Here is an 18284-nt window from a genome sequence, read left to right on the forward strand (position 1 = left end):
AAGAAAAACAGGTCTAGGGAGCTGACAGGTCCAAAGTGCTCCTGCCCTGCTGGGTAATTACGCAGGCGCTGGAGGGGAGGGGCTGGGGGGTGCGTGGGGGAAGGGGTGGGGGGCAGGGCAGGGTGGGGGGCAGTGACTGTAAAGCTGAGGCCCTTGCGGGCGTCCTGTCTGGTCACCCGCTGCTGTTTGTTCTGCCTCCTCCCTCTCTGACTACAGATGGCGTTTTGAGGCTCTGGGCTCTGTCCTGAGCTCGAGATTTACTCAGGAGATGAGTTTCTAAGAGTGTTGCTTCTAAATAAGACACATCTTTGTCAGATACAATGAGCATTTTGAAGGACCGTGTCGTGAAGCCCCTGGACACGCAGGGACCACAGGGAGCTTTTGTAGCAGATGCGACGGCTAGGAGAGGGAGCAGGTTCAGGAGGCACCCCCAGGAGGTGAGAGGGAGCAGCTTTGGGAGGCCCTCTGGAAGGTGCTGGGGAACTGGCAGACCCATCTTCAGGCTGGGCAGGCGTCCCTGCCCCGTCCTCCTCATCTTCCTTCCATCACAGGGGCCCCACTGACCAGTGGCTTAAACAACAGGAGCTCATTTCTCCCCACCCTGGAGGCCGGGCCCACGGCCGCAGTGGAGGCAGACCTCTTGTCTGGTCCATACCCGGCCGCCTCCCGTGTGCCCGCGTGGTGGGCCCCTAGGCACGTCTGATCCCCTCTCACGAGGACACAGGTCAAATGGGATTAGGCCACCCTAGTGATCTCATCTGACCTTAATCCCCGCTTTAGAGGCCCCATCTCCAAACATGGTCACGTTCAAAAATATTTCTGCTCTTGAAAAACGGCAAGGCTCTCAACTTTGGGATTTCAGAGCAATAATATAAAGAGAAAATACCCCAGATGCACGGCATTCGGAGAAACCCAACGCGCATACACCTGGGACGGGGCTGGCGTGCTTGTCACTGAGTGTGGGGCCTGCTGACGTTCACGCCAGCTCACGCGTGCTCTCACGTGTCTGCATGCAGGTGTGACCGGTGTCCCGGCTGGCAGCCCTGTCCCAAAAGCCTCTGGAACTGTGACCTGGTTCCCTCTGGCCGAGAGGAAAGGTGATCTTTCTGCCTTGAGGCAGCCTGAGGGCTGTTCTTCCAGGAAGGACAGTCTTGAGCTCTGTCCTGATGGTCTGAGCGCAGCCTCTGCCGTCTGCACTGTGGCAGCAGCTCGAACCCAGGTCCCACTTTGCTCTCCACTCGGGTCTCAGGGTGAGGGCCTCGGGACGTCCCAGGTCAGGAGCTGGTCAGGTGTGGGCACCCTGAGGCCGTGGGATGTCCTGGTGTGTGTCAGCGCCCCACGCCAGGAGCCTGATCCCTAGAGCGTTCACTTTAAGAGACACACAGCTGCCGGAGCCAGCGTCACACCAGGATTTCAGGCAAACACAAGAGCAGGTCCTGCGGGGCCGCTGTGAGTGGTCATTAGCCACTGGGTCTCATCCGGGACATGGTGATGGCTGGAATGGCGAAAGCAAGTCTGGACCATACGTTTTACTGGAAGAGTTTCCTCTGCGGGGAGGGGAGGACTGGAAGCTGGGGTTAGCAGGTGCAAACTATTATAAGCAGAGTGGGTGAACCACAGGGGCCTACCACACAGCTCAGGGAGCTGTATTCAGCATCCTGGGATAAATCATCATGGGAAAGAGCGTGAAAAAGAATGTGTGTGTAACTGAATCCCCTTACTGCACAGCAGAAATTAACACTGTGATCGGCTTCACTCCAGTAAGATAAATTTAATAAATAAAATTTCCCCAGCACAGACAGGGCGTGTCCCTCCCTCTCTGAGATGCTGGGAGACTCTCTGAAGCCTCTGGGCAGGTTTGCATTCCGATGCCTTCTTGGGGTTGCACCCGTCTCTGAAGTGCGGATGTGGAGGAGGGTCCCCTTGTGGGGAACGTCCCCCGGGAGCCGGTCCGCACAATGCCACTTCCTCTCACGGAGAAGACAGGAGTTTCACTTCTCCTGTGTGTCTCAAGGCCTGTGCTGGGGTCTTCCTCCCAGATTCCCGGCAAGTTCCCGGAGGTGGACGTTCTGCCCACAGATCCCGGAGAAGGAAACTGCTCTCTTGGCCGCCCACCTTTGCAGGAGGTTTTCGGGGCTGGAGAACGCTTGGTTGTTCGGTTTGTTGTGAGGCTGGGGTGCGGCTTGGGGGTTTGGGGGAGCACAGACTCGCAGTCCCGGGGGAGCGACACCTCTGCTAGAGCTTCTGGTGGCCCCGACACCACCTCCCTGCCTGCAGGGCTGAGACCCTGCCCCCTGTGGGCTCTGGTCCTGTGTCTTCTCCAACCCCTCCTGCTCCGACTTCCCAGAAGCCCCGACGGGCTAGACTTTGGAGCGTATTTCCTTCCAGACTTTGTAACCCGTGTAGGGAATAGAACAGCAGGTATCATGCACACACATGTACAATGCACATATACCCTACACATCTGTACATGCGTGTACACATGCACACACACACACCCTATTTAACGGGCTCTCATTCTATACGACGTTGGAGCCACTCTTGAATCCTCAAGCCACCCTCACACATCGCCCAGCCCTGCCCGTCCCGGCCCCTCTCAGAACGGGAGTAAGTGTCAGATGACCCGCCTCCATGCGCCTCAGTGAGATCCGGAGTTCCTCACAGGAGGAGGTGCCCCCCGCAGGAGTCCATCCTTACGGCCCAGCTGTGGACAAGACCCTCATCCACAGGGCTGCAGGGGAGCAGTGACTGTGTCCACACGACCCCCGGAGGCAGGGACCCCTGCTCTGCGCCCACCCGCCTTGCGGGCACACTGGGGCGGCCCCTCACCGAGCGGGGGCCAATCCTGGCCCCGAGCAGGATCAGCTGCAGGGAGGGGGGTCCCTGCGCTCTGTGCGATGAGCAGATGAGCTGCGAGCGCCCCGGCTGTCACCCACCCCGCAAGCTCCCTGCATCTGCACGCCCTGGGGGGCTGTGGGACCCAGACCCTGCAGAGTTCCTGGGCCTGCAGTGCCCTCTGGTGACGCTGGCCATCCATCTCAGAGCTGAGTCTGTGCCCAGCGGGTCTGAGCCCTCCCTCCGCCCGGTGACCTCGGCCCGAGACTCAGGGACGGGCAGATGAGGAGGGCCGGTGGGTGCTGGGGCGGGTCGGCGGGGACCGCGGGCGCTGGAGCAGGTCACTGGGACTCGTGGGTCAGCGGGGACCGTGGGTCAGCAGGGACCGTGGGCGTGGGGGCGGGTCAGCGGGGACCGTGGGCACTGGAGTGGGTTGGCAGGGACTGTGGGCGCTGGGGCGGGTCGGCGGGGACCTTGGGTCAGCGGGGACTGTGGGCGCTGGAGTAAGTCACTGGGACTCGTGGGTCAGCAGGGACTGCGGGCGCCGGGGCGGGTCAGCGGGGATCGTGGGCACCGGAGTGGGTCGGCGGGGACCGTGGGCTCTGGAGCAAGTCACCGGGACTCACGGGTCAGCAGCGTCACTAGGACGCGGGCAGGGCGTCCTCTCCCTGCCTCCTGACGCTGGGAGACAATGAGAGTCTCAGGTGCATTTAGTTTGACTCAGGAAACAGTGACACAGACGAGTGCCTGTGGTCTTCCACAGTCACCACGGCCGCCAGGGCCCAGAAAGTCAGAACTTCTTGTCTCACTGTTGGCGTCCATTGGCAGAGCGAGCGTGGAGGCCAGCATTTATTCTGGCTCCTTCAGGCTGTTTCTGAAAGACTTGAAATTCTCCCCGGGCCGTGCGTTTCCAGTGCGTCCACACCTCCGCCATGACCCCACCTGGCCCACGACTTGGTGATGAGTGGCACACGTGTGCCTGGGCTCCATCCAGGTTCCTGGCTTGAGCGCCCACGACCCTCCAACTTTGCCCCGGTTAAACCCCTTTGGGCCTCACCCAGGTTTCTGCCAAGGTGGCGACTCTGGAGGTGGGGGAGACCGGCCCCCTGGTCAGAGGTGTCTCATATAATCAACATGCAACCTGTAGCAGGAGCAGAGTCTTGCCTGAGCCATCCTCCCGGGTTCTGCTGGGAATCCATCCTGGAGAAGCACAGTTTTCAGCAGTTTTGTGGCTTGTCAGAAAAAAGAACATCAAACAAGTCAGGGATACATTCTCCCACGGGTGAAAAACAAAGCAGCCTGTGGTATCTTAGTTCCCTGATGAGGGATTGAACCTTCGACTCCTCCATTGGAAGTGCAGCGTCTTAACCACTGGGCCTCCAGCAGACGGAATCCAACATGGACGCTCTTTACTTCTGGTCAAAGCTGCTGCTGCTGCTGCTGCTAAGTCGCTTTAGTCGTGTCCAACTCTGTGTGACCCCACAGACAGCAGCCCACCAGGCTCCCCGTCCCTGGTTTTCTCCAGGTAAGAACACTGGAGTGGGTTGCCATTTCCTTCTCCAATGCATGAAAGTGAGAAGTGAAAGTGAAGTCACTCAGTCGTGTCCGACTCTTCATGACCCCATGGACTGCAGCCCACCAGGCTCCTCCGCCCATGGGATTTTCCAGGCAAGAGGACTGGAGTGGGGTGCCACTGCCTTCTCCGTCTGGTCAAAGCATCTCTTTCTTCACCAGTTAAAGCAGACGTACTGTGTGTCTGATGTGCGGCAGGTGGGCTGTTTTAGAGGCATCGAGCCCAGGTTAACTTGTGGCTAAGCCGGAGGGTCTCCCCACACGTGGATATGGAGCACTGCTCCCCTCAGAGGCTCGGAGAGTGTGGTCCCAGCCCCGACCTCGGGGGGACGGACGCTGAGTTAATCACCAGCGGCCAGTGAGTTCACCCGTCCTGCCTGGGATCGGACCACCTGCAGGAGCCCGAGACGTGGGGCTGAGAGCGCCGTGCTGGGGACTCGGGGGCCGACGCCGCGCGGGGGCAGGAGGCCCGCCGGTCAGGACTGTCCGGTCTGGGCCCGCCGGCCTCGTCGTCGGCCATTCACCCACCACCTTTCTAGAAAGCTGGCCGTGGGAGCAAGGTGTCGGCTTCGGGAGCTGCCCCTGGGCGGTGGGAACCCCAGTTTACATAAGTGGGGGTGTTGGGGATCCAGCACTGCCTGCTGACCCTGGGGCTGAGCCCGAGTCTGTGGGGTGGACGGTGGACGAAAGGAACCTACTGCAGGACCTGGCCGGCGTCCAGGGAACCGCGGGGGGCGGGCCGCGTGGGAAACCACGCCGGCTCTCAGTGTGGCGGGGGGAGTGGGGTTCCTGCTTCACAGGTTTGGGGCTCCTCCGTCCCTGCAGTCCAGGCTGAGCATCTGCTCTGAGCAGACCTCCAGGAGAGCCCCCCACGCGCACGCGTGTGGGGTCACGGTGACGCCCCCGACCTGCAAACCTGGGTCCTGTGACCATGACCCTTTGTCTCAAAAGCTTACCCACGTGTGCTCTGACCTCTAACAGGCGGAGTCCTAGGACTTTCTGAAAGACTACAGTCCTCGGGTGGTTCGAATGGAATCTCCCACTTTTTTCCTTGGATCAACGATTGATCAGGTTTTCTGTGGAAATGAGAAAAGCCAGTTTCCTTAGGCTCTCGGTTCTTTCAGGGAAAAGGCCCGGTGCCTTCACAGGCCGCAGGGGGATCCACACACTGAGTGCCCTGGGGGCACCCCCTGAGCCAGGCCAGGCCTCGGGGATGGTCACACCTGCTCTTCTGAGAAGCCCTTCCTGTGCAGAAGGAGGGGGACACGGGGACCCTGTCTCCTGTGTCTCCAGGCACCAAGGAGCGCGTTAGGAGAGGCTGGACACAGGCCCGTCCCCACGCGCGGTGCTGGGCTCTGGAGCGCCGGGCCGGGGCTCCCACTGGTGGCCTCTCTGCCAACCCTGGTGGTGACCCCAGGCCCTGCTCTGGGCACTGCAGCCTCCCTGGACGTCCCGGGCGAGTGGCCACTGCCTCCTCAGGGCCCTGCTTCCCGGGGGCGGCCCTTCCTCTACCTGGGCTCTGCCCAGCCCACCGGGCATCTGTGCATCCCGGGACAGCCGCTGGCCTCGTCTGAGCCCCCGGGGGCCCCCTGCAAGTCCCAGGAAGGCGCTGGCCTCGTCCGGGCCCCCGGGACCCCCATGCACATCCTGGGACGGCCGCTGGCCTCATCTGGGCCCCCAGAACCCTCCTGCGAGTCCCGGGACAGCCTCTGGCCTCGTCTGGGCCCCCGGGACCCCCATGCACGTCCTGGGGCGGCTGCTGGCCTTGTCCGAACCTGGGGGGGCCCCCTGCGAGTCCCGGGATGGCTGCTGGCCTCGTCCAAGCCCCGGGGGGCCCCCTGCACATCCTGGGATGGCCGCTGGCCTCGTCCGAGCCCCCAGGGCACCCCTCTCCGGGAAGCCTCCGCTCCTGCTTCCTAATCTGAGACCCACCTCCCCCACAGCCGTCAGAGAAGTGAGAACCAGGTGTGTGACGAGCCACGTGTTTTATTTCCTTTCTCAAATGATTTCCAGCTGAATAAAGTTAGTAGAGATTCAAAGGAAAGAATACCACAAAATATATTTAGTTAATTCTTGCCTAATGGATCATTTTAGAGTTAACTTGTATACAAAGGAGGATAAAATAAGGAACACTGAATCAACAGCTGACGGTTAATATGTAATCAAGTATTTAAAAAATCAGGACCAAAGGGCAAAGGTGCCCTCGCTACGCAAATACGCAATGCTGAATTTGTAAACTGAGCGATGCTGTTCCTGACGGGCGCCTGAAATAAAAGCGCACGCCCGCGACCCCGGCAACAGCGCCTTCTCCGTGGGCAGCACGCGGACACACAGGTGGGGCTCACAGACGGGTCTGTAAACAGAGCCCGAAAGCGCTGAATCGAGGTAAAAGTAGACGAGCTACTTCAATGTAAGAAAGCACGTCAGCTAAAACGCGGATATAAACATCGGCCACCCGTCCGCCCACCCGCTGCCGCAACGGTTTTTTCAGCCCAGGGGTCTCGAGGGTCTTTCTTCTGTAGAAAAGACGTCACACTTGCAGTGCGAACACTTCCTCCACCAGCCAAGCTCGAAGGACCTGGTGGTCCAGGCCAGGGTCCAGGGCCAGCTGAACACTGACCCCCAGCAAGTCCTCGGGGGTCTCTCTGTTCTTTTCTGGGGGGCTGCTGGGAGGACGGTGTCGCCGGCAGTGGGGGCCGTGGGAGGCGGCCCCTCGGGTCACAGGCTTGGGGTGGGGTTGGAGGTTCACGTCATGTTTCCACGACTCGAAGGGGCGTGACTGGCGGCATCTCAGTGGCCGTTCTGGCCTGTTTAAAAACAGTGACAAACCCCTCCTGCTTCTCGTTTTAAAAAGAACACACAGCGTGCACAGCGTTTTTATCTCCTCCGTCTGTCTTTGCCAACCGTTGCCTCAAATCGTTTGTGGACCAAAGTATAAATCAATAAAAAGGATAAATCAGATGGTGCCACCAGGCACAGCAGGGGGCGGGCACCCCCCAGCCCCAGCCGAGGCGCTGGGTCTGAGCAGGTGGGCCTGTGGGAGAAGGGTCAGGCCGGGGCTCTGCTGGGCTCCCCACACCTCTGCTAAGGGGCCTGCGGGGTCTGTAGCTCGGGGGGCTGACCGCAAGCCCAGCGCACTCCTCCTCTGACCCCAGCCCCTGCAGGTGGGTGGCCTCAGGGCCAGCGCCCGCCCAGGCCGCAGCAGGACTCACAGGCCCGCGAACGCTGCTCTGCCGGCGGTGGGAGAGATGGCCGGTGACGGGTCTGGGAGAGATGGGCCGGTGACGGGTCCCGCTGCTCTGCCGGCGGTGGGAGAGATGGCCGGTGACGGGTCTGGGAGAGATGGCCGGTGACGGGTCCCGCTCCTCAGCAGGTCCTGAGGGAAAGCGCCCTTGGAGTCACCTGGAAGCAGCACTGGAAACTGCCCTTCACGGCTCTGAGAGTCAGCGTCCAAGGGAGCAGTCTCCCCGCGTCTGTTGGCTCTGGCCAGGCTTGGGGGGCTGGAGCAGCCGTGCCCGGACCCCAGTGAGGCCTGGACCCCTGATGCCACTCGGGGTCACTTCGGAGGGCTGTACTTGTCGCTGGCCCTGAGGATGGTTGGCCTAAAAGACAGCTCAAAGGACCTCTGGTCACTGAAGCTCTGGGCTCGGTACTTGGCCAGGTGTGGCCCGCGCCTGCTGCGCCCCACCCCGGGGGCATCTGGGGGCCCCTCCTGGGCAGGGCCACGGGGCGCAAGGCTGCTCCCCAGCTTGGGTGTGGGCACTGCAGAGCCTTGCGCTGGCCGGAGGCTGGGGGCCACCGGACTCTGCCCCTTCTGGATGCTGTAGGGTGCCTGGATCTCCCCTTCCCGGGGGCTGGGGGCTGCCGGACTCTGCCCCTCCAAGCTCTGCGCCTTCCTGAGACTGGGGGCCACCCAGCTCCGCCCCTCCTGGACGCTGAAGGGTGCCTGGATCTCTCTCTCCCCAGGGCTGGGGGCCACCTGGCTCTGCCCCTTCTGGATGCTGTAGGGTGCCTGGATCTGCCCCTCCCCAGGGCTGGGGGCCACCTGGCTCTGCCCCTTCCTGAGACTGGGGGCCACCCAGCGTCGCCCCTCCTGGACGCTGAAGGGTGCCTGGATCTGCCCCTCCCGGGGGCTGGGGGCTGCCGGACTCTGCCCCTCCAAGCTCTGCGCCTTCCTGAGACTGGGGGCCACCCAGCTCCGCCCCTCCTGGATGCTGAAGGGTGCCTGGATCTCTCTCTCCCCGGGGCTGGGGGCCGCCTGGCTCTGCCCCTTCTTGAGACTGGGGGACACCCAGGTTTGCCCTTTCTGGATGCTGAAGGGTGCCTGGATCTCCCTCTCCTCGGGGCTGGGGGCTGCCAGGCTCTGCCTCTCCTGGATATTGGAGGGTGCCTGGATCTCCCTCTCCTCGGGGCTGGGGGATGCTGGACTCTGCCCCTCTCCCAGTAGCGCTCGGGGGCCCCCCTGACCACCCCTGGGGGCTGGAACCTGGGGTGCCTCATTTCTGCCCACTGTGAGTGTCACTCCCCCTGAGCCGCTCACGGGCCGTGCTGAGTTGGGGGGCACCGTCTGGCGCGCCTGGGCCTTTGCTGGGAGCGTGGGGCTCCCCGAGGGGGACAGGGCCTGGCTCTCGGAAGTTGGGGCCCTCCGCTCCTCCAGGAGACCCTCGGCGTGCCCCGCTTGCTGCCTCCGCGGGAGCTCTGGGCCCTTCCCGGCACGCCTGCTGAGAGCCTCCTCCCGGGGCCTACTCCCAGCCTCCCTGGCCCCTCGCGAGCCGGACCTCTCGCCCCAAAGGCCTTCTCCCTTCCTTCCAGAATCATCCGGACTCACAGCCCCTGGGCACCCCTCCTCTCGTCCATGGCGACTTTCTCCCGTGCCCAGACCAGCCCGCTCTCCTCCCTCCACTTGCCCGGAAGCCTGGAGGTCAGGGTGCTTCGGGGCCACCCTGTCCCCCCATGGCCTGTCCACTGCTGTGGACGAGGGGCCGGGCTGGCGGGAAGGCCCAGCACTGAGGGGAAGCTGTTCGCTGGACGAGGGGCCCGCCCTGCCCTCTGCCTGCTGCTGCTCAGGAAGCTGAGGCCTCGGAGTCCCTGCCCCGTGGCTCCCCCGGGGCGCCGGCAGGCCTGGGACTGGAGCTGGGCGCTCCAGGCTGTCCCCCCGAGGCCTCTGCCACGTGGTGCCAGCGACCCTGCCTCCTGCCTCCACCTTCACTCCGCCTGTGGCCACGTCACCGGTGGCCAGTTCACCCAGAGCCACCAGGTGGGGCTGGACGGCCAGGGTCGGTGCGCTGGGGGCCTCCTGAGAGGGGCCGGGCGGGGACCCCAAGGCCGAGCTGTGGCCACAGGGCTGGTGAGCAGCCTCCTCGGCCATGACACCCACAAGACCCGGGCCTGCGGGCCACCCAGCCCTCCCACCCTCCCACTGCCCAGCTGCCAAGTTTCTGGGGCTCAGGGCTGGGGGACTCTGGGAGGCGCTGCCCACCGGCTCCCGCCTGGGGGCTCTGACGCCAGGTGGTGTCTTTTCATTTGAGGAGGAGGCTCTCTTCTCACCAAGATCACGGCTGGCGCTCCCTGCAGCTATAGGCACGCGCCCAGCTGACTCCAGGCGTGGCGGGGCCCCCCGGGGTCCTTCCTGCTCCCTCGGGGGGCTCCTGCGCACGGGGCTCAGGCTCTCGGGCCTCCTTCCAGCCCCAGCGGGTGCCGCTGGCCACGTGGGGACACGCGTCCCGCTCTTGCTGTCGGGCACCGGTGCTTGCTGGCCGCTGGGTGCACAGCCCATGTGGCCCCTCCGACGGTTCTCCCAGGCACTGGCGTCGCCGCCTGGCCGTTCCTGCAGTTCTGACTGCTGAGGCGGCTCAGAACTCAGGGGGGACGCGTCCTGCTCACGCACGTCCTTGGGCTTCAGGAGCCATTGTGAGGCCCCAGGCCCAGGTCTGGCGTCCTTTCCTCCCAGGGAGCTGTTCTGTGGCTCCGTCGTGGAGACGGCCGCGGGGAGGTCTGGACCGCAGGCAGCAGTACCGTGTGCGGCTGCGAGCCTTGGCGCCGCCCCTGCGCCCTGCGGCGGTGCACCCCGGCTCCCGCTCTCGGCCGTGGGGGAATGTGGGGCGCCTGGGTTTCCCGTCTCACTGACCCCGCCCAGAGGACCCCAGCCTTGGTCTCCTGACGCCCTTTGCAGGGTGGCGGGAGGGGGCGGCATCGTGTGGACCACCGGGAGTCTGACCGTGACCTGTGGGGGCTCCATGGCCGGCTGTGTGCGCCGCGCGGCCTGGGCAGAGGGTGCGGTGAGTGCGGCCAGTGGGGGGATGTGTCCCGGCGCCTTCTCTTCTGGGAAGCTGTCCTGGATGGCGAAGAGGGGCTCTGGCACCCAGTCCACACTCGCTGTGTCCATCTCATCCTCTGAGCTGCACACGGTCAAGGTGACCTCGGGGCCAGCCTCCTCGTGGCCTCCGGAGAGTCCTGGTCGCGGCCCCAGGCTTACTCCCCTGGCCCCCTGAGCAGCTCCCTGACCACCTGGGCTGGCTGGGCCCAGCGCGGAGCTCGCAGGCTTGCAGCCAGGATGGGCTTCGCTCCCGGGGGAGGCGGCAGCGGGGGCTGCCCGGGGGACACATTCGGCCTCCATACCTGGGAGCCCTGTCTCCAGGTCGTCCCTGGAAGCTGCCAGCGGGCCGTTGGAGGGCGGCGGGGGCCGCCACCCCGGCTCTCTGCTCCCTCCGGGGGTCTCTGCCGCGTCGGGGGAGTTGCCCGTCTCCCCTCGGGGCGCACGGCCCACGCCCGTGTGGGTGACTCGGGTGCCGTGGGACAGCCAGCTCCGGGGCCCGCAGACCACGGTGGCGACGCTGAAGGGCAGCGCGGGCTCGGTGGAGCAGGCCAGGAGGCGGGCGGCCGGCGCGCGGAGGCAGCTACTGGCCAGGGTGGCCACGCGGAACACGCGCGGCTCCGGCCGGTGCAGCGGCCTCCGCGGCGGGCGCTTCTTCGAGCGCTCCTCCGCGCGCCGCGGCAGGAGTCCGGCCTCCGCGCACAGGCCGCCGCTCTGCGCAAACTTCTCCCGCAGCCTGGCCAGCGCCGCGCTCCGCGCACCGGCCTTCACCTTCGCCTTCGCGGCCAGGCCCCCCGCGGCTGCGGGCGGCTCTGCGGGAGGCTGCTCCGCGGCCTGCTTCTCCTCCGCGGCCAGGAACACCTTCAGGATGCTCTTCACCGAGCTCCTCCCAGCCGGGAGGGCCCGCGGCTTCTCGCGGCCCGGTGGCTCCCTGCCGGGGGCCGGGCGACCGGCTGCCTCCCCGGCCTTCTCCAGCAGCTTGTGGATGGTGGCGGCCACCAGGCTCCTTCCAGGGCCCTGCTTGTCCTTGAAGATCAGCCGCCCCACCTCCCGGGTCCTCTTGAGGCGGGGCTCGCGGCCGCTGCCCATGAACCTGGCCTGGAGCAGCTGGAAGCGCGTGGGCCGCCGCTGGGCGTCCTGGGGCTCAGGGGCCCGGCTAGCCTTGCCCTCTGCCCTCCGGGCGGCAAGAGGCCCCGGGGCCGCGTCCTCGCGGTTGGTCAGGTAGAGCAGCAGGCTGCTGAGGATGGCGCGCGCCGCTGGGTTGCAGGTAACCCGGCCCACCTTCTTTTTCAGGGCTTGGACTTCGATGGGCGTCTTGTCGCTGCAAACCTTGCTGCTCCTGGGGCTGCAGGGAAAGAATGAATCGTCACAGATTTTATCTTCGTTTTTCTAGGGTGAGCCCGTACAACATTTCTTATGGGACGATCCCATTTAAAACACCTCAGGAAGCCCAGGAATGGGGCCTGGGTGCCGAGGGGCTTGGCTTCTAGTCGTCCCTGCTTCTGCTCCAAGAGTCAGGGTCGCCCAGGCCCCTCTGGGCCACTGTGTCCCCTTCTGTTAACTGGCCATTGTTCTGACCGGGCCTCTGCAGAGCTTGGAGAGAGCACTTGGGAAAACTGCTTGCACCGGTGGTGTTCACACTTTTTTTTTTTTTTTTTTAATGCGGGCCTTCCTTGTTTGAAGCTAAAGGCAAAGGAGAAAAGGAAAGATATACCCATTTGAATGCAGAGTTCCCAAGAATAGCAAGGAGAGATAAGAAAGCCTGCCTCAGTGATCAATGCAAAGAAATAGATGAAAACAATAGAATGAGAAAGACTAGAGATCTCGTCAAGAAAATTAGAGATACCAAGGGAACATTTCATGCAAAGATGGGCACAATAAAGGACAGAAGTGGTATAGACATAACAGAAGCAGAAGATATTAAGAGGTGGCAAGAATACACAGAAGAACTATACCAAAAAGATCTTCATGACCCGGATAACCACAATGGTGTGTGTGATCATTCACCTAGAGCCAGACATCCTGGAATGTGAAGTCAAGTGGGCCTTAGGAAGCATCACTGTGAACAAAGCTAGTGGAGGTGATAGAATTCCAGTTGAGCTATTTCAAATCCTAAAAGATGAAGCTGTGAAAGTGCTGCACTCAGTGTGCCAGCAAATTTGGAAAACTCAGCAGTGGCCACAGGACTGGAAAAGGTCAGTTTTCATTCCAATCCCAAAGAAAGGATTTCTTTGGGAATGCCAAAGAATGCTCAAACTACTGCACAATTGCACTCATCTCACACGCTAGTAAAGTAATGCTCAAAATTCTCCAAGCTAGGCTTTAACAGTACGTGAACCATGAACTTCCATTGTTCAAGCTGGATTTAGAAAAGGCAGAGGAACCAGAGATCAAATTGCCAACATCCGCTGGATCATTGAAAAAGCAAGAGAGTTCCAGAAAAACATCTATTTCTGCTTAATTGACTATGCCAAAGCCTTTGACTCTGTGGATCACAATAAACTGTGGAAAATTCTGAAAGAGATGGGAATACCAGACCACCTGACCTACCTCCTGAGAAATCTGTATGCAGGTCAAGAAGCAACAGTTAGAACTGGACATGGAACAACAGACTGGTTCCAAATTGGGAAAGGAGTACATTAAGGCTGTATATTTTCACCCTGCTTATTTAACTTGTATGCAGAGTACATCATGCAAAATGCCGGGCTGGATGAAGCACAAGCTGGAATCAAGATTGCCGGGAGAAATATCAATAACATCAGATATGCAGATGACACCACCCTTATGGCAGAAAGTGAAGAACTAAAGAGCCTCTTGATGCAAGTGAAAGAGGAGAGTGAAAAAGTTGGTTTAAAACTCAACATTCAGAAAACTAAGATCATGGCATCTGGTCCCATCACTTCATGACAAATAGATGGTGAAACAATGGAAACAGTGACAGACTTTATTTTTGGGGGGTCCAAAATCACTGCAGATGGTGACTGCAGCCATGAAATTAAAAGATGCTTGCTCCTTGGAAGAAAAGCTACAACCAACCTAGACAGCTGGAGAAGGCAATGGCACCCCACTCCAGTACTCTTGCCTGGAAAATCCCGTGGACAGAGGAGCCTGGTAGGCTGCAGTCCATGGGGTCGCTAAGAGTCGGACACAACTGAACGACTTCACTTTGACTTTTCACTTTTATGCATTGGAGGAGGAAATGGCAACCCACTCCAGTGTTCTTGCCTGGAGAATCCCATGGACAGAGGAGCCTGGTGGGCTGCCGTCTATGGGGTCGCACAGAGTCGGACACGACTGAAGCGATTTAGCAGCAGCAGCAGCAACCTAGACAGCATATTAAAAAGCAGAGACATTACCAACAAAGGTCCGTCTAGTCAAGGCTATGGTTTTTCCTGTGGTCATGTATGTATGTGAGAGGTGGACCGTAAAAAAAGCTGAGCACTGAAGAATTGATGCTTTTGAACTGTGGTGTTGGAGAAGACTCTTGAGAGTCCCTTGGGCTGCAAGGAAATCCAACCAGTCTAAAGGAAATCAGTTCTGAATATTCATTGGAAGGACTGATGCTGAAGCTGAAACTCCAATACTTTGGCCACCTGATGTAAAGAACTGACTCATTGGAAAAGACCCTGATGCTGGGAAAGATTGAAGGTAGGAGAAGGGGATGACAGGGGATGAGATGGTTGGATGGCATCACGGACTCCATGACTGACTTAATGGACATGAGTTTGAGTAAACTACAGGAGTTGGAGATGGAGAGAGGCCTGGTGTGCTGCAGTCCAAGGAGTCACAAAGAGTCAGGTGTGACTGAGTGACTGAATTGAATGAGCTTTGTTTGCATAAGATCACTGCTGCTAAGTTACTTCAGTCGTGTCCGACTCTGTGCCACCCCGTAGACAGCAGCCCACCAGGTTCCCCCGTCCCTGGGATTCTCCAGGCAAGAACACTGGAGTGGCTTGCCATTTCCTTCTCCAATGCATGAAAGTGAAAAGTGAAAGTGAAGTCGCTCAGTTGTGTTCGACCCTCAGCGACCCCATGGACTGCAGCCTTCCAGGCTCCCCTATCCATGGGATTTTCCAGGCAAGAGTACTGGAGTAGGGTGCCATTGCATAAGGTAGGAAAAAGCAAAAGGAGTTTCTATTCTGTGGTTCTGTTGGTTCCTCTAACCACACCGTGCCCTGACTCAGGCCGAAGGGGAACGTCCCCAGCTCTGAGACTCTGCCCGCTGTGGACAGTGGGACTCAGGCGCTGGAGGGTCTCACTAGAGTGGAAGTGATGGGGGGGGGGCGGGGATGATGGAGTGGTGGCCGCAGAGCTGGAGTGGGTAGACTTCGCTGTGTGTCAAGGGAGGAGGGCTGAGGTCACCACCGGGGCCGCCTTCCTGAGCCCCTAAGAAACGCTCCCAGAGAAACCCCAAGACTGAGAAGCCTGAGCCCCACCCTGCAGCCCTGTCCCCAAGGACCCTTCACTCCAGCCTGGCCACCTGCAGGCGGTGCCTCTACAGGATTCCTGGGGTGGGGGTCTCAGTCCGACGTCCGGACGAGACACTTTCCCCTGAGCCTGTCGGCCGAGTGCTGCTGAAGCCTCCTCCCTGGTGGGGCCCAGCCTCTACAGTTGGTCGTTTGGCAAAGGTCGTTTGCCCAGAATCGCAGTCCAGCCCTCCCCCACTGGCCGCTCATTCCCGGAGATGATCGGCACAGTGCGAAGATTACTGGGCTGTGTGCGGGCCGGGACACACGCTAAGTGGCTGACGCTAGGGCGGCGGGCAGAGCCTCGGAAGCCAGCACTTCTGAGTCTGCGGGGAGAAGGCTGCGGCGGGAAAATGCTGGACACACAGCGGGCAGAAACACAGAGGCTGGACGCAAGCCTGCGAACACACTTTCTTTTCGTACTTCTATTATTTTTGCAGAAGCGAGAGCCCTATTTTCAGAAGCTGCACACAAACTTCTCTCAAGGGGCCGTTAGCGGGGCTTCCATAGCGGTGTGACAGCCGTGGGGTCCTCCGTGAGCCGGGCGCACGCCCACTGCCTGGAGCGGATCTCGGGCTGAGTTGCTCGGGTCCAGGCGGAGGGGGCTGGACGCGTCCGCGGACCTCTCCTGGGAACCCTGCGTTCACCGCGGCGCCGTGAACTCGCACAGAGCGCGGCTCCGCGCGTTCGCCTCGGCCCCCAGGACCCAGAGCGGCTGGTCTGAGGCGCTGGACTTGCGTTTCCGGCAGGCTCCCGGAGCGGACGCAGCGCCCAGGACCCACCGTGAGAACCTCGTGCAGCGGGGCCTCTCCAGCCTCAGACCCCGACGTGGGGGGCGAGGCTCCTCAACAGGCCAGCCCTGAAGGCACCGAGCCCCGAGAGGGCGCAGGGACCGCGGCTGAAAGCAGAAACGGCGGGGCGGGGCGGGGCAGCACCGGCGTCTGAGCTCCGAGGCCGCCGGAGGGGCCGCGCTCTGCGCTTGCGCCCGCCCGCGCCCTCCCGCGGCCCGCCCGGGCCCCCAGCTCCCAGCCCAGGGCCTCTGCAGCCTGCCCATCGCAGGGGCCCGCCCAGCGCTGCCCGGGGCACAGCCCCGGGGTGGGCGTGAGCAAGCCCATCCCAGGAGGAGAGCGGAGCACGTTTCTCCGGGGGCCAGTGGAAGCAGTAGGGCCGCAGTAGACACGCCCAGTGTGGTCCTGTCAGGAACTCAGGCTCCCGAGAGGTCACTTGAAACACAGGATCACCAGTCAGCGCCGGCGACACCGCGCCCCCCGGCCAGTGCCGGGCCCCCGCGGCCGTCACAGGTGGGCAGGACGCCGGGGTCCTGCACCCGCTCCTTGTCCTAAAAGGCAGTGGCGTCCAGCGCCCGCGGGGCCACGCCCCCACCAGGGCCCCTGTTCTGCCTGGCCTGGGCCGGCTCTGCAGCACGTGGGCGTGTGTTGGGGGCAGCGACTGGACGGCCCCGCCCCCGCGTTCCCCGCTGAGATAAAGGTTTCCTGGGCACAGGCTGCCTCCAGCCCTGAGGGTCGGATACTATTTCAGGACCTGAGAGTTAAATAGCAGAGTGCTGTGGGGACACACCCCTCATGCCTAGCGACTAGGGCTGCTGTGTGCGTCTGTATGTGCGTGTGTGTGTGTCTGTCCGTGCCTCTGTGCGTGTTTGTGTGTGTCTCTGCGTGCCTGTGTGTCTCTATGCGCGTCTGTATCTCTAGGTGTGTCTGTGTGTCTCTGTGAGTGTCTGTGTCTCTACGCATGTCTGTGTGTCTCTGCGTGCCTGTGTGTCTCTGTGTGTCTGTGTGTGTCTCTACGCATGTCTGTGTGTCTCTGCGTGCCTGTGTGTCTCTGTGTGTCTGTGTGTCTATGTGTGTGTGTGTATGTGTCTCTGCCAGTGTCTCCGTGTGTCTGCATGTCATGAGAGGGAGAGAAGCCCCTGCAGTAAATGGGGTCCAGTGTGAGCATAGTAACAGTGGGTGAAGCTGGGCGAAGGGAACGTGGATTCCTTAAGCTGTTTGCGATTCTGTGCTTGAAGTGCTTGAAAACAAATGGGAAAGGACAGGGAGGAAGAAAAGCCACTGGCTTTGACAAGGGCCTCCAGGGCCCTAAAAGCAGACCGCCCCTGGGCCAGGGGGGCGCGTGAGCCCTGGCGGGGTGGGTGAGGCTCTGGGTCGAGGGTGACCTGCCCTGCCTGTGCTGCAGGGCTGGCCTGTGGTCAGGCTCCAGCCAGCCCGCGTCTCCTTGGTCGCGTCTGGGGGCCCAACGTCTCCTCGCTGGCATCTGGGAGGACCAGCCCGCGTCTCCTTGCTCAGATCTGGGGCCCAGCGTCTCCTCGCTTCTGTCTGGGGGTGGGCAGGGGAGAGGAGAAGCCCGAGGAGCTGACGTGGGCTTAGCCTGGCCGTCACCTGTCTGCAGCTCGGCCCCGGAACCTAAGCCCCGTCCAGAGAACTCGAGGCTGAGCGGGTGGCTGGCCGCTGGAGCCCCCGAAAGGCTCGAGGCTGGCATCCTTCCGCCACACCGGCGCTCACATCATATCCACTCCTTCACCGGGAACAGGTCAAGACAGGGGGCATCTTAACCCAGGTGGTCAGCGCTGCCTCTGTCACCCCAGGGATCCCTTACACCTTCAGGGTGAGTCTCGGGGACGGAGTTTTCAAACTCCTTTTCGGTGGAGCACAAAGTTGGAGGCTTCCTGCTTGACATCTGGTTGGTATTTCCCTCCGTCTGGTCTGGGTGCTGGGTTCATAACTGATGGGGCGGTCAGGGAGCCGGGGGGCTGGGGGTGGGGGTCGGCTTGTTGGAGGGCCCCTCCCTGAAGCTGTGGCGCAGGGTGTGAACCTGTGGTTCTCACACCCACGTCCTGACCGGCCCTGGGGCCGTAATGCAGGCGTGCAGTACAAATGCAGGAGGGAAATGGCCACCAAATTCAGGGCAATGGAATTTCAGGCAAGAGCTGAAGAGATGGAGAGAGATGTATGTGTGATGATCTAGGAAAATGTCCAGAAAAGTGTCAAGTGAAAAACACCCATAACAAGTCACAGGTAATGTGTGATTCCTATTTGTGCAGAGAAGTCGTGTGTGTGTGTATCACACAAATGCACGTGTGT

General features: G+C 61.6%; 1 protein-coding gene across 1 annotated transcript; it reads right to left on the minus strand.

Annotated features, from left to right (window-relative positions):
* Window positions 1-6377: 6377 nt before the first annotated feature.
* On the minus strand, window positions 6378-16301 carry LOC109567105 (collagen alpha-1(I) chain). Its single transcript, XM_019971851.2, has 2 exons — window positions 16122-16301; window positions 6378-12109 (listed from the first exon to the last, which is right to left on the minus strand). The coding sequence occupies exons 1-2, from the start codon at window positions 16299-16301 to the stop codon at window positions 7964-7966; spliced, it is 4326 nt and encodes a 1441-aa protein (XP_019827410.2). The 3' UTR covers window positions 6378-7963.
* Window positions 16302-18284: the final 1983 nt, after the last annotated feature.

The sequence above is a fragment of the Bos indicus genome, chromosome 12 (assembly GCF_029378745.1).
Source record: "Bos indicus isolate NIAB-ARS_2022 breed Sahiwal x Tharparkar chromosome 12, NIAB-ARS_B.indTharparkar_mat_pri_1.0, whole genome shotgun sequence".
NCBI lineage: Eukaryota > Metazoa > Chordata > Mammalia > Artiodactyla > Bovidae > Bos > Bos indicus.